This window comes from Neolamprologus multifasciatus, chromosome 18 (genome assembly GCF_963576455.1).
Source record: "Neolamprologus multifasciatus chromosome 18, fNeoMul1.2, whole genome shotgun sequence".
Classification (NCBI taxonomy): domain Eukaryota; kingdom Metazoa; phylum Chordata; class Actinopteri; order Cichliformes; family Cichlidae; genus Neolamprologus; species Neolamprologus multifasciatus.
This window is the reverse complement of record NC_140456.1, coordinates 27015553-27032216: the sequence shown is the minus strand read 5'-3', so window position 1 is coordinate 27032216 and position 16664 is coordinate 27015553. Positions and strand designations below refer to the sequence as shown.

The following is a 16664-nucleotide window of genomic DNA, read 5'->3' as shown; positions in this document are numbered from 1 at the left end:
TATGTTTTAATTGTGCATTCTAGTGTCAAGTATTCTGCCAAACAAAGTTCATATCAAGCAGAAGCAAATTTCCTTCTGAGTGTTGCCAAGAAATATTTTCACAGCTGTGTCTCCTCCTCCTGATGTTTGAGTGTATTGTGTTTATACACGTGGTGATTTTTTAGTGTGAAGAACACGAAGTAAAGAAGTAAACACGGATACGAGTTTTGTGCCCAAAGCACACTTGGACATGAGCGGCATGTTCTTTATGAAACGTGAGCAGAGACGAGGAGCAGGCATTAAACTGTCCCTGAAGTTTTGTTATGAATTGTGTTTTGTCTGTTCATTCCAACAGATTTCTGTTTTCCTTTGACTTTTTGATGCTGTTGCCCTGGGGAGAGTTACCTTCAATGGCACTAAAATGGGGAGGTTGTGTTTGCAAATAACACAACACTCAGCTGTTCACCGTTGAGTCTTTCCTGTCAAATACTGTGGAATTAGATTCTCAAGTTAAACTTTTCACAACATACAGCAGCATGCATATAAGATCCTATATTTTCCTGCTTTACACAGAAAAAGTAGTCATTAGAGGTGTTGGTATATTAAAGTACACATATGGTGTGTTTGCTGACCAAGCACAGAACTCCAACATGATCTCAACAGTGTGACTAAATGACTAATAAGTCTCTAGGAAATGTGACAGACTGGCGTTCACCACTTACAAAAGGGTCCCAATATCATGAATCTGTGTCGTCTGTGTCTGTGAGAAACTAAGTACACCCTTACTACTGCTTCCACGGGATTTAAGGTTTTAGGGTAATTAAGTGCTGTTAATCAAATGCACTTAATTAACTGATCATCAGCAAATGTGACTGCATAAAATAGCAAAGGTTTTAGCAGTTTGCTGGTCTGGAGCATTCAGGTGTTTTAATACGATGCAGCAATCTTCCCAGGAGTGGAAGTCCAAGCAAATTAACCCCAAGGTCAGAAAATGCAATCCTCAGACAAACTACAAAAAAAAAGCACAAACACCTAATACCAAGTTTCAGGCATGGTGGTGCAGGGTTAATGATTTGGGCTTGTTTTGCAGCCACAGAGCAGCTTGCAGTCATTGAGTTAACAAAGGATTCCTCTGTATACCAAAGTACAACAGAGTCAAATGTGAGGGTGTCTGCCTGGCAGATAAAGATTGGTCCAAACTGGGTCATGAAACAGGACAATGATCCCAAGCACAGCAGCAAATTTACAAAAGAATGACTGAACAAGAAAACATGGGACCTTAAGAGAGCTGTTAAATTAAATGTCAATAGTCTGAAGCAATGTTGTTAAGAGAGTCATATGGAAAGCAAGTTCCATCCATCCATCCATTCGCTTCCGCTTATCCTTTCCAGGGTCGCAGGGGGCGCTGGAGCCTATCCCAGCTGTCATAGGGCGAGAGGCGGGGTACACCCTGGACAGGTCGCCAGTCTGTCGCAGGGCCAACACACAGGGACAGACAACCATTCACGCTCACATTCACTCGCACATTCACACCTAATGGCAATTTGGATTTTCCAATTAACCTATCCCCACAAGCTGCATGTCTTTGGACAGTGGGAGGAAGCCGGAGTACCCGGAGAGAACCCACGCAAACACGGGGAGAACATGCAAACTCCACACAGAAAGACCCCGGCCTGATGTTGGAATTGAACTCAGGACCTTCTTGCTGTGCGGCAACAGTGCTAACCACCGTGCCACCGTGCTGCCCAAGTTATTGCTGCTAAATATGGTTCAAAAAGCTGTTTAACCACAGGGTGTACATAGGTTTTCACAGGACTTTCACAGTCTTATTTTTCCCTCCCAAAGAGAGTGACCAAAAGGAGTTGATATCCTCCTTTAGGTTTGGTAGAAAGAAAAGACAGAGAGATGGAGTGAAAATATGAGGAGCAATGGAGATAAAGTGAAGCCCAATCAGGCCCAGAAGGTTAAGCCCAGCAGAGCACAGGTCTGCAGGAGAGTGGGGACAAATCATGGCCTTGTAAGATAACAGTGCGCAGTGTGATTACAAGACAATATAGCTTGTCTGAAACCCTCTGCTTCTCTTTTGCTTCTCTTCACAATAATAGGGTGCAGCTAGTTTTGTCCGACAAAATATAAATTCTACATAAAAACATTTCCCTCCGTTGATCAACTTTATTATTTACAATATGAAAAATGCTGTTTGCATTGTAGCTTTTTATGCATTATACTAGTGCAACATACACTCCACATCACACACAGCACTGGTATTGAGGGATGATCCCTCAATACCAGTGCTGTGTGTGATGTGGAGTGTAATTTCTCGATTGAAGCTTCACCAGCTAATTTGCATAGACGTTCCCCTGTAGTGCACTGCCTGGCCGTTTTTGTGAAATAGTAGGTCACAAAATTACCAATTGGGTTAAGGTACGGGGAAAAAACTCTCCTCGTGGCCATTGAATTAACACACGATCAGCACAAGGTCACTATATGATGTAGGCCAGTACAAAATTAGGACCCCAGTAGTGAAAGTCTGAGAGCCGCCCCACCATAATCACCACCAGCCCTGCTTGATATTCCGTCATCTCTACCTCCTGCACTTCCTCTTGAAATCTTCATTTCCTTGCCGATCTCCAAAGTGACCTCAGTGCCATACAGCCCAGAAAAAGCTTGAGAAGTATTGTTCCACAGGGACACATAATGAATTCAGACCAAAGGTAAAGATGTTCACACAAGGGAGAAGACAACTGGTTATCTAACCAAAAACCGCTTAGGGTGTGTGTGTGTGTGTGTGTGTGTGTGTGTGTGTGGGTGTGTGTGTGCGTGTGTGTGTTCTATTAAAAACCTAACTATTTGTCATAGATAAAGTTCATTCACGTGTCTCTGTTGAAACTGCTGTTCTTGCTTTCTGGCGTTGTTCATCTGTCGTGGAAGGTAAAAAGTCAGAAAGTCTTTGGACTGGGAAATATAATGGCTGATGGGAGCCAAGGGTGGACCGTTTGGTAACACATTAAAAAAGGGAAGCATTGCTTGGTTACAACTCTGTGATATGCAGCCCTCAGTGTTGGGGAGTAATGGAATACATGTACCGCCGTTACGTATTTAAAATACAAAATATGAGTAACTGTATTCCGTTACAGGTACTGTTTAAAAATGTGGTATTTAGAATACAGTTACTTTGTTGAAATAAATGGATTACACGCCGGTACCTCCCTGTTTCATATTGTGGCGGGTCAGGTCTGTTTGGGTTTTGTTTGACAGCTACGTTCTGTTGTTCCAGGTGGCAGCGTTACGGTTGCCATGGTTACAGGGTGACACTCTCTCTGCGTGTTTCCTGGGTGAGAGAGCGACTTTTTGTTGTTGTTGTGCTAAGCTAATAGGCAGAATGCTACCGGTATAGCTCTAAAGAATGTAGCATCATGAGCAGTGTAGTCCGTGCTGCAGGGAGAATGGACTGCCATACACGTTATGTGTCTGTAAGCGAGGGAGGGAGAAAAAGGAAAAGTACGAGCTGTCATCGAGCAAAAACGGGAGCTGGAAGCATGTAAATATAATAATAACCACTGCAGCCAAGAAGAGCGCCTGACGAGCCCAGTTGTAAGTAAGCTATTAAGACTCGACTGTACACCGTGTTCGTGTTTTCCTCCAAAAACAATAAGTTTCGTTGGAGCAGCATTTCAACGCCTCTCTCTGTCTCTCGCTAGCAAAGTTGACCCAGACAACAAAGTAAAGCTAGTTTTCGGCTACGAGCCCGACACGAACCCACCGTATTAGCCAGAGGTCCCTTTACTACGGTTCGGAGCCGCGGACCTTCAGTAACAGTAATAAATCACAGCAATAGTACATTCATGTAGTTGTAAACAGCATGATAATATATTAAGTAAGCCAAAGTATTCAGAATACGTTACTCTCATTGAGTAATGTAACGGAATACGTTACAGAATACATTTTGGGGCATGTATTCTGTATTCTGTAATGGAATACATTTTAAAAGTAACCTTCCCAACACTGGCAGCCCTTTACTTAAGAGGATATAAGGGCAAGCGATTACAAGATTATAATTGGTTTATCCAATATAATCAGTTATGCCATAATCCTTGTAACCATGGACAATGAACTTTCAGTCTTGGTGCCTTTGAAACATTGTAGTCAGGTCTGTGAGTCAGCTGCTGTGTTCAAAATTACCTCAGTGTGTCTCGATGGAGATGAAACAGCAGTAAAACAGGTTGTGACTGAATGTGATCAATCAGCCAATTACGTGCAATCTCTTTGCGATAATACAAAATTAACTGTGATAAATCTGCCGTTTGTTGCAAATATGTTACCATTTAAATACACAGAAATTCACGTTAAGTAGAAATTCATATAAACTACTTAGAATCATACTCCAGGCAGAACCTCGTAGATTTGAAGCTAAAATTTAAAAATCAATGTTCTATCACTCAAGTACCCGAGAAAGGACAGACAGCATCTGTTTCCTGTAGTGATAAAGACCGCCGTTTCACATTATAAGAAGAGAGCAGGAGAAATAAAAAAAGATGGCAACACTGCCAGCTATGATCAAACAAGTAGAGACAGGCTGTACCCATTTGGCTGCCTGCCCGTTTTCATTTTCTTTTTTCTTAAAATCTTGAGAGGATTTGATGGAAACCTTGAAGTTTAGTTTCCTTTTTATTGGGGCCTGTTGTGTTCATTTCCAATAGAGAAGCTTTGCCTGGTTCACATTTCAAACAATCCTTATTTCTTTCATAGTGAATCTTATGAGTAAATTTGATTAGGACATCTTGTATTAGTCTTCACTGATCCAACCCCTGCATTCCTGGTTGCTCGGGCTGCTGCAGGCTCTTTACATCACTTCCTCGTTTCCACACTGTCAAGCTAAATTCTGTTATCAGCACTCTGGTCCAATCGTTTTCTTCCCTGCCTTCTGCAAGCCAATCAGCCCACCAAAATGCTCCTTTCTTCTGAGTGACTGCCCCTCAGTGTGGATGCTATGAACATAAATTCTAAACCTTGTAAAAAACTGAAATTATCATTCTTAATGGGAAATCTCAGATCCGCCTTTACATATTTGAGCCCATTTACAGTTTGGTTTATAAAAGTAAACACTATTAAAACCTGCAGCCTCAAAGACCGATCTGTGTGATCTATATTGCAATACATAAAATTAGTCTTTCAGTCATAAATCCCCCTGTCTGCAGGCGGTGATTTACACCAACCTGGACTAAACCCAAAGCTGAATCAATGTTTTCCACGTTGACTGCTCCAGCTCCACATTATCAGATTGAGGAGGTTCAGGTCTTTTAGCTTTTGCTGAACAAGTGGCTTAGCTGCTTTTATCTGTCACAGTTGTCCCAAGTGACCGTGACGGGAGAAGCTTTGTTTACATTACACCGTCAGTGGGAGAAGAACTCAGAGCAGCCATTAAAACAAGCAAAGATAAAGAAAACACATGTGATCCTACACAAAGACAAGGGTGACGAAAAGAAACAAAGAAGCTCCAGCTGGCACGTGGATATATGAGCAAGAAAGAAAAGTAGGAGAAATGGGATAAAGACAAACTGAGAAAGGGACCTTTATATTGTTACTTTCTCTTCTTCATTTATACAAAGAACTGTGTGCACTTGAAAAGGAAAGCAGCACGCTTTTTTTATTCTGCAAAGTCATAAAAATAGAGGAGGAAAACTACCACGTTGTTGCCATTACATTCATTATTATGCATCTTAGGTGACCACTGTGTCTCTGTCTCACACTGGAATTTATCAGGATACACACACGCACACACAAGTGCTCAGGGACCTGCTCTTGCTGTTCTGTCTTGCTCTCTCTGTTTCTATGTGTGTGTGTGTGTGTGTGTGTGTGTGTGTGTGTGTGTGTGTGTGTGTGTGTGTGTGTGTGTGTGTGTGTGTGCTTGTTTGGCTTCCCTGGAGTGAGAGGAGGAAGCGCTGCCTTCCACACTGTCTCTGCACATACTGTTTGATTCAGTCAGCGTGGGACAGAATGTGGAAAAGCAAACGTCGGTTGGCTCACATCACAGTTCTCAGCCGTGGGGAGAAAAAGGAGCAAATCCCAGTAAACACAGAAAGTTTGGATCATCTGTTGTCCTGCTCACCCCCACAGCAGGGAACTGCTGTTAAATATTTATTACTGTGATCAGGACCAAATTTTCATACAGTATTTTAGATTTCCTTGTTGTGTTGAAACTTGCCCAACAGAGCAGGGCTTGTAGGCTAATTCAGTATGTTGCCATCCCAGGGTGCTGCGGGCTTCTTCAAATTATGGGTGGGATGGACTTTGGAATGTGAGCCTTGATGCACCAATGATAGCAAAATGATTCAAAGAGGAGCAAAGTCCACGTTAAGAGGTTGGTGTCACAAGAAGGTGGTGCCAGAGATCATATTTTACTTACATGAGTATTATGTTTTGATCTATGTTTTGTTCAGCTTTCATTCTGATTTGTTTCATTTTGTAAAATTTCCTTTTATTTAGTGATTTAATCGACTGGCATTGATCAGTGGATATTGAAAAAATATGTGATGGAAATAGCCACTGTGATGTCACCAACTGATGAACAAACTCATTTTGTGAAGCATTTTCAAATTTCATTCTTGGTGTTATAACCGAATATGATAAGAAAGAATAAGGAAACAGAAACTTTACAATGAACTTAGTGCTAAGTGCAAGAGGGGGCAAGAGTTGCCCCCTGGTGGCCATTCTTGGTTTCATTGTCATTGTTATCTTCATCCATCCATTCTCTTCTCTCTTCCCCTCTCTTCTCTTCTGCTTATCCTTGTCAGGGTCGCGAGGGAGGAGGGGGGGGGGGGGGGAGAGAGAGAGAGAGTCTATCCCAGCTACCATAGGGCAAGAGGCAGGGTACACCCTGGACAGGTCACCAGTCTGTTGCAGGGCTAACACATAGAGACAGGCAACCATTCACACTCACATTCACACGTATTATCATTCTTTTTATTATTATTATTATTGTTATTATTATTACTAGTAGTAGTAGTAGTAGTAATAGTAATAGTAATAGTAGTGGTAGTGGTAGTAGGAGTAGTAGTAGTGGTGGTGTTCCTTGCAAAAAAACACCCTATGGGCGGTTTTTGTCAGACCTGTGGTTCTTCACTTATGTATTAAAAGAAAGAAATGTATGTTAATTTATCATATTCTTTTGATCATCATTATATGACTGTACATTCATAAACACCAAAGAAAATAATTAATAATTATGTATAAATACATCTAGTAATCATTTGTTTGGTTTAATGCAGAATGAATAATAGGAATAGACACGTGTATATACACTATAACTATTAGAGTAAGATGATGAGGATGATGATGATCATCATTATTATTATTATTATTGTTATTACCATTTGTAATGGCTACCAGGTAACCCAATGCAGAGCAGTTAAGCCAAGGCCATCTTTTATATACAGTCTATTCACTAAACAAGTGTGTGTCAGTGTGACACCAGCAGGTCCACTACAAGCATCTTTTTGTGATGTGTCACTGTGTAAATGTGGTGACCAAAGACATGTCCAGTGTAATTCACAGCAAAGTGATACTGACTATCCATAGAACAGAGGGCAGTGTGAAGAAGTGGCCTGTTGCATACAAGGACATGTTTCTTCCTGAAAAACACTTAGTCCACAATCACCACTTGTGATTTCATTAAGAAACTGTCGGTGTCAGGGACACTAATCAATACAAGTATGAGTGTATGTAGTCGTAGAAAGAGCAGGATTACCTGTCGCGTGTCAGACAACATTTCAACTTGTCTCCATAGAATAACGGAGACTGAGGCCCAGAGACTTTCTTCAGCACGGACAAAACGAAGCAAAAACAAACAGGAACAAGCGGATCGTGCCATCATTCACAGACATTGTTCACCTAAAGTCATTTTATAGTAATAACTAATCTGTTATGCTCGGGCTACCGCAGCATTGTACGCTTTATTTTCAGTTGTTAAGCACTTATGTAAATTCACGTTATGTAAATTTGGCTCTTTATTGCGACCAGCAACTGACAACATTACTCAGGATGCTAATTCAAACTACCTGGAAAGACAAGCAAAAATAATGTGATACACAAACCCTGTGTAGAGACCATTACTTTAAAAGTCTCTGTGCTTTTAGGCTGATGCAGATAACGGTGGAAACTAAAAGATGTGTGTGTGTGCATGTGTACGTTTGGTGTGTGTGCAGCTGTCCTGTGGCCCAAAGACAGGCACGCACTTACCAATGGTCATTTCAATGTAACGTTTCGCCAGTTTGAGGTTCCAAACCATAATTAGCTCTGCTATAGAAAAGAGTATATAAAGCAGCTGTAGGTTTTGGTTCACTGGTTCACATCACTGGAGAAAGGTTATTCAAACTGAAAACTATTGCTTTAACTGCCAGAAAACAGAAATGGTTGAATCACTGTTCTGTATGGTTTTCAAAGATTTTTTCTTTCTTTTTCATTCACTGTTAAAGTAGCTCTGATGTGCATATAAGCAGCTCTGGAAATGATTCTGAATCAGTGACCTGTGATTTTGCTGTTCTAAGTAAAGCTGGGAAGACTTTGAATCTCTATTTTTGCTTTATGCTTTTTCACATTGCCTGTTTGATTTACTATAATATTGGGTGTCTTGAGGTGTAGACAGGATTTCATTTCACTCTTTACACTGAGAGCATCTGCTGAGTCACATATGCGTAATGTTACCACTCTATAAGCTGCAAGCACAACACTGACATATGTTAGAAAAACATTCGCCTAAATGTCCAGCTGATATACACCCACCAGCCACTTTATTAGGTCCGGCTGTTCAACTGCTTGCTTATTTAAGTCAGCCAATCATATCGTGATTCAGAACATGGTATGTTTGTAGGTGCCAGCGAGGCTAGTCTGAGTATTTCAGCTGATCTGAAGGGATTTTCCCACACAAAAAGGACAAGTCCTGTGCAAGTCCTGCAAAGTCTCCACCATCCCCATATTGACTCACCTGTCTGATGGCAGACAGTAGCTTTCCGTAGCAGAACACAATCACCAGGAAGGGCACGATGAGGCAGAATATAAACAGACATATGATGTAAGAGATGTTATTCGCTGTCTTGGCTGTCCAATCGACAGAGCAGGTGGTCCCAGGTCCCTCTGGGCCGTAGTGGCTCCAGCCAAAGAGCGGCGGCAGGGTCCAGATAAGTGAGTACGCCCAGGACATGATGATGCCAAGGGAGATTTTACGGTAGTTGGAGAAGTCCGCCTCAGTGGGAGCCATCATAGTGCTGTAGCGCTCATAGGAGAGGACAGCCAGAGAGATGAGGGACACAATGCCTAGAGCACAGAAATACAAAGGTAGGCATTATATGCACATATGGTACAGACACATATGGTATTTCCCCCTTACTATTCAGACCATTAAAGTCATTTTAGTTAGTTTGATGTTAATTAAACAAAGATAACCAGAGTAAATATATAATGCAGTTTTTAAATTAGGATTTCGTTTAGTAAGGGAAAAAGTTTCCAATCCTACCTGACCCTGTGTGGAACGTAATCTAGTAAATGCTGGTGCCACCCATGGCAGCAAGAACTGCAATCAAGAGTTTGTGATAACTGGGAGTGAGTCTTCCACATCGCTGTGTAAGAATTTTGATCCACTGTTCTTCAGTTCAGCCACAGTGGAGACTTTTTTTAAGAGCGTGTTTAAGATCATCCATAAGCATCTGAATCTGATCACTTCACAACCTTCATTTTGCTTTTGTTCTTTGTTTTTCTCTTTTTTTGAGACATTCAAAGGTGGACTTGCTGCTGTGTTTCGGATCATTACTCTGCTGTATAAACCAACTGCTCTGGAAATGAACCATGGTAAATAGCCTGTACTTGTATAGCGCTTTACTAGTCCCTAAGGACCCCAAAGCGCTTTACACATCCAGTCATCCACCCATTCATACACTGGTGATGGCAAGCTACGTTGCAGCCACAGCCACCATGGGGCGCACTGACAGAGGCGAGGCTGCCGGACACTGGCGCCACCAGGCCCTCTGACCACCACCAGTAGGCAACGGGTGAAGTGTTTTGACACAACGACCGAGGCTGTTCAAGCCGGGGCTCGAACCGGCAACCTTCCGATTACAAGGCGAACTCCCAACTCTTGAGCCTGAGAATTCATGGTCCCATCATTTAGAGCAAGTCACCCAGAAGCAGCCCCAGACCATCACACTAGCATCACCATGTTTGACTTTTCAGATGGTGTTTTTTTTTTTTTAATGAAATGCTGTGTTAGTTTTACACCAGATGGTGAAAGTTCAACTTTTTTCTCCTCAGTCCACAGAATATTTCCCAGAAAGTTTTGGGGATCATCAAGACGTTTGTGCAAATGTGAGACGAGCCTTTGTGTCCTTTTTGGTCAACAGTGGTTTTCTCCTTTAAACTCTCCATGGATGCCATTTTTGCCCAGTCTCTTTCTTTTTGTTGAATCATGAACTCTGGCCTTAACTGAGTGAAGTGAGCCCTACAGAAGTTTAGGTGTTGTTTTGGATTCTTTTGTGGCCTCGTGGATGAGTCGTCGATGCACTCTTGGAGTAATTTTGGTAGGCTGGGAAGGTTGGGGAAGGTTCACTGCTATTCTGAGTTTTCTCCATTTGTGGACCGTGGTCCACTGGAGTAACAAACTTTAGAAATGGCTTTGTAAACCTTTAAATACTAATAAACGGCAATGACTTCTTTCCTTTTCCTTCATTAGCTCTTGTGTATTTAAACCTTCAGTTTGCTTCTGTTTGTTGTGTTGTACTGTGTAGTCTGCTTGTTTGTTTCCTGCTCATTCCTGCAGGGTATTCCCTGTATTCCGAGTGTACGTACTCAGCTTCTATTTGTCAAATATTAAATTATATTTCGTGATCTGAAACGTAAGTGTGACGCACACGCACAGACATACAGCAAGACTACAGACTGCTTGTTCAGTGTGCTCCTGTTGTAAGCTTGAATATAATATTTCACCTTTAATGGGATCATAAAATACAGACTGAAGTGTACCGCCTGTCCAAATGTTTTTCTTCTCTAGTGAGAAAAACATGCACAGTCACTGTGATATAAAGCCTCCCAAAGACGTCCTGACCTCACAAGTGCAGCTAAAGTGAGCTTTAAAGTTTATCACAGCGTAGAAAACTATAGCAAAAGAAATCATCTTATATTTATAGTCTGGAGCCTGCAGCAAACCCACACTGCACATTCTAAACAGCGGCACTACCCATGGCGTCTCAATGCAGCAAAGCACAAGACAGAAATCTCAGAAACCATTTTCATATATATGTATGTGACTGTTCAATACACAACATAATTTTAGTCTTTTTATCCTGTTCACTGGGCCATCCTTAATGACCACTTTTAATTATTTTTGTTATTTTAGCTGTATTTAAAAAAATAAACTGTGCATGAGGTTAGGTAGAGAAAACTAAGTCAGCAGAATGGAAACAAAGTTTAGTTCTGTAGTTGAAAACTTTGAGTATTTTTGTCTTGTTTGTCCAAATACATTGACTTGACTACACAGTCTCTGTGGTACAGTGTGTTGTGCTTGTCTGTTTACCCCCAGATATTAAACTCAATGTGGTTTGTCCTGCACAGACTGTTAGCTCAGGGCTTTTATTAGCTCTGTTACAGCAATATTCTAAAGTCAACACAGTTTTACAACAGTCCACTTATGTTTCTGTTTGATCTGGGCTGGCTCATAAGAACCAAACCTAAAAAAAAAATTCCAGTTGTTTTTTTAATTTAAGCCAAATCTGTTACTCTCTCTCTGCCTCTTTTTTTTCTGTGAGTTTGATATGAAAGCCTGGTAACACCGTCCTCCCACAGCAGGTGGACGGGCTACTGTCATTTTTCAGCTGAGATCTAAAGCGGTCGTGTTTATAGCTGGGTATGATCTGTAAAATCTGCTGTAGTCCAGTAGCAACGCTTTCAAAAAAACTCCTTTTCTACTCCGTTATGTGTTTAAATCGGTCTCTCCTCAGACATCCTCAGATGTTTGACCTTTCCTGTGCAGAATGATTCAGTGACATGAGAAGGAAGCATTTTCTGAATTACCTGCAAAGTTCCCAAATCTTAAGCATTACGCATCATAGTGATATCTACTCCTTTATGTGTTTAAATCGGTCTTTCCTCAGACATCCTCAGATGTTTGACCTTTCCTGTGCAGAATGATTCAGTGACATGAGAAGGAAGCATTTTCTGAATTACCTGCAAAGTTCCCAAATCTTAAGCATTACACATCATAGTGATATCTGATGAGTGTTTTTGTAATAATCACGTGCAAAACATTTTAAAAGACAGTGAGAAAAATAATTGTCTCACTGCTGATAAGAAAAATAAACATCTCTCGTTATTTAAGGCAATGAAAAAATGATGAAACTTCATGTTTTAGTGACCATGAAATGTGCAAAGAAGATACTTCAGTTAAGCAGAATCTGATAATACAAAAGTTTTTTGAACTCATGTGGTTCATTTTATTGTTGTTTGCACATCAAATTGTGTTATAGTGTTTTCTCTGCTGCTGTGGACCACGGACCCCCAAGTCGTCAGCTTAGGAGAAACAATATAATAGATGTAATTTTTGTGATTATAGTGATTATAGTGATTGTAAAGGCTTCCATATTTTCGGCAGAGCAGTTTATTTCAAATAAACAAACTCTCACTGAGCAAGATTGCAACTTCTTTTTAATTCTGCCAGCTGGTGGCCATGCTGCTAAAAAAAAAAAAGCGTATTCTCAGGTGTGAGATATGCACTGGAGAAAAGAGGAAAGTAGAATGAGAGAGAAGCAGGTGCAACAGTGAAGCTGCAAGGAGCAAAGGCAGCAAAATACATGGAATCAACCACCTAAGACAACAGACATTGCACAAAAGGGGTGAATAAGAGTGTGCAGGCAGGGCGGAGTGAGTGGGCGAGAGTGTCAGGAAAGTTTACAAGATGGCAGTGAGACCTGCTGTGATATGAGATTTGAAAATGGTGCCACTGACAAAAGACGGGGGGTGGCAGAGTCGATCATATTAAGATTTTCATTATGAGTGACCATGATGGACATGATTGGAAATGAGTGCATCAGAGGGACAGCTCAGGTTGATCAGTGTGGAGAAAGGCAGCGTTAAGCTGGTTTGGACATGTGCAGAGGAGGGGGAGTGGATAAATTGGCAAAAGGATGTTGAAAATGGAGCTTCCAAGCAGCAGGAAAAGAGAAAGACCGCAGAGAAGATTCCTAGATGTAGTGAAGGAGGACATGCAGAAGGTTGGTGTGACAGACGAATGCTAGGGAGAGGATGAGATGGAGGCAGATGATCCACTGTGGCAACCCCACATAAAGGGAACAGATGACAGAAGAACAGCCACAACGAAACAGCATTACAGTTTTGGGTGGTTAATGGTTGGATAACCATCGCTAGAGTTTCATATAATGAGTGCAGCATATGTGCAGGCTTCAGATGTCTTTAAGCACTCTGCTTTAAATGGTTTTATTCGGTTCTTTTCTCTGTATGATGCCAAAGAGAGGGGGTGTGCTGAATACAGTCATCTCAGGAACAGCAGCCCCACCCATCTGCTGTTCAAACCTTCTATTAGTGAAGGATAGCCAATTAGAAAAAAGTTGGCTTAAAGGGAGAGAAACGAAAAAATAAACTAGATGAGCTGACGTGCTTCACAAAAACCCAGTATGAGATTAATAATTTTAAACTGTGAAGTTTAAAATACAATAGAGTCTGACAGTAATAATATGAAAATGTAAATCAGCAGAATGGGTCACCTTTAAGAAATGTCTCTAGTTTTGAATGTACCTGAGACTGCGGCAGCACTAAAAGCTGAGCTGGCAGCCTGATGTAGCAGTATAAGGCAAGGCAAGGCAAGTTTCGTTATATAGCACAACAGCAAGGTGATTCAAAGTGCTTTAGAGAGACATTAAAAAACAGAAACAAATAAAAAGCATGATTTAAAATGAAAAAAAGAGTACATTTTAAAATTTAAGCTTAAAAGTAAAAGAGTGTGGATTTGGTGTTTTATTCAAATGCAGCTGAGAACAGGTGAGTCTTCAACCTGGATTTAAATAAACTGAGTGTTTCAGCTGATCTGAGGCTTTCCGGGTATATGGAGCATAAAAGCTGAATGCAGCTTCTCTGTGTCTGGTTCTGACTCTGGGAACTGGTAAAAGAAATGGATCCAGATGACCTGAGGGATCCTTCCAGTGATGTATTTTGGTCCTAAACCATTCAGAGCTTTATAGACCAGCATCAGAAGTTTAAAGTCTCCTCTGACGGACAGGCAGCCAGTGTAAAGACCTCAGAGCTGGACTGATGTGGTCCACTTTTTTGGTCTTAGTGAGGACTCGAGCAGCAGAGTTCTGAATGAGCTGTAGTTGTCTGACTGATTTTTTAGGTAGACCTGTAAAGATGCTGTTACAGTAATCAAGCCTACTAAAGATGAATGCATGGACTAGTTTTTCCAGGTCCTGTTGAGACATCAGATCTTTTATCCTTGATATATTCTTGAGGTGATAGTAAGCTGATTTTGTTATTGTCTTAATGTGTTTTTCTAAGTTTAGGTCTGCATCCATCACTACACCCAAATTTCTCACCTGCTTTGTGGTTTTTAGATGTATAGATTGAAGTTCTCTGGTGACCAGTAATCGTTTTTCTTTTGTTTCAAAGACTATTACTTCAGTTTTGTTTTTGTTTAGCTGGAGAAAATTGTGGCACAACCAGTCATCAATTTCCTCAACGCATTTACCAAGAGCCTGTACGGGGCCTCGGTCTTCTGGTGACATTGTGATATATATTTGTGTGTCATCTGCATAGCTATGATAGTTTATTTTGTTGTTCTTTATAATCTGTGCCAGTGGGAGCATGTAAATGTTAAACAGAAAGGGTCCCAAGATGGAACCTTGGGGAACTCCACATGTGATACTTGTCTGCTCAGATGTGAAGTTACCTATTGATACAAAGTATTTCCTGTTTTCTAAATATGTTTTGAACCAGTTTAGTACAGTTCCTGAAAGACCTGCCCAGTTCTCCAGTCGTTTGAGTAATATGTTGTGGTCAACTGTATCAAATGCTGCACTGAGATCCAGTAAAACTAAGACTGACATTTTTCCACTGTCTGTATTCAGACATATGTCATTGAACACTTTGGTCAGAGCAGTTTCAGTGCTGTGGTTCTGTCTAAAACCTGACTGGAAGGCATCATAGCAGCTGTTCTGTTTTAAGAAGTAATTGAGCTGTTGAGAAACTGCTTTTTCAATGATCTTACTTAAAAATGGGAGATTTGAGATCGGCCTGTAGTTGTTCATTTGTGTCTTGTCAAGATTGTCCTTTTTCAGTATAGGTTTAATTACAGCAGTTTTTATTGATTCTGGAAACACACCTGACATTAAAGAAAGGTTGACGATCTGTAACACGTCTGACTCCAACGTCTTTGAGACGTTGGAGTCAGACCTGACTCCAACGACTCCGCTGACCAGCATCCACCTCCACCCATGCACCTCCCTCTCTCCCTCTGATGCCCTCTTTCTTTCTCTAACCTCTCCTGACTCCTGAGACTCCTGACTCCAAGTTCTTTTTTTTTTTTTTGAAAAAGAACTTGTTGGCAGGACATCTAAACAGCAAGAGGAGGAGTTCAGTTGACCTAAGATGTCCTCCAGGTCTTTGCTGTTAATAGGGTGAAACTGTTTCATGGTGTTTAAACAGTTTTTTGGTGGACACAGTACATATTCTGGATCTGCTGTTGATGTACCAATTGTTTGTCTAATCTTTTGGATTTTGTCTGTGAAGAATTTGGCAAAGTCATTGCAGGCCATGGTCGAATGAAGTTCAGCTGCCACTGACACAGGACGGTTTGTTAGCCTGTCAACTGTAGCAAATAAGACCGAGCATTATGACTGTTTTTGGTGATGATGTCAGAGAAGTAGGACCTCCTTGTACTCCTCAGTTGTAAATTATTGTTGTGAAGTTTCTCTTTATAGATGTCATAATGAACCTGGAGGTTTGTTTTTCTCCATCTGCGCTCAGCTTTCCGACACTCTCTTTTTTCATTTTTCACCAGTGTGGAGTTTCTCCATGGAGACTTTTTCCTTGCAGAGATAACCTTCACCTTAAAGGGAGCAATAGTGTACATTACATTTAACATTTTAGCATTGAAGCTATTGACGAGCTCATTGACTGAAGTATAACTGTAACCTGATCCAGAGTACAGTACTGATGCACCCCTAATAGCATGAGGAAAATAATACACTGCTAGATTAGCTGAAGAGAAGAGCATTTCATCTTAAACAACATACTTTATTGGCTGTGGTCATGAGTCTCGGGTCAGGTTGGTGAGCATGTGCATATTGTATATCTTCCAGACAACAGCTGAATATAAATTCCTCCAATATCCCTTAAGCAGTTTTTAAGAACTGTCACAATAAATCAAACTTCACATTTACTAAAAAATAATTAGCAAATCTCTTCCACGGTTCAAAATTAACCCAAAATTGAATACTGGCATCATGTTGCTGAAGTCTTCTGGTCTCAGGCTCATGGAAACTGTTGTAGTTGATTTAATTCATTGCTTTTAATGGGAAAACTAGATTATAGCAGCAGCTCCCCTGCATCTTTCACCTACCCGATGAGTACAACACTGTCTCTGCTTTGCAAGGTTCTTTATATGAATAAATCCATTATTAGAGGCCATGTAA

General features: G+C 41.0%; 1 protein-coding gene across 1 annotated transcript in view; it reads right to left on the bottom strand.

Moving 5' to 3' along the window:
• LOC146498168 (vertebrate ancient opsin-like) overlaps nt 1-16664 on the bottom strand; it is a 71968-nt gene that overhangs the window by 49374 nt on the left and 5930 nt on the right. Inside the window, exon 2 of the mRNA XM_085140524.1 lies at nt 8963-9291. Coding sequence (XP_084996650.1) covers nt 8963-9291 — 329 coding nt within the window. The remainder of the gene's footprint in view (nt 1-8962; nt 9292-16664) is intronic.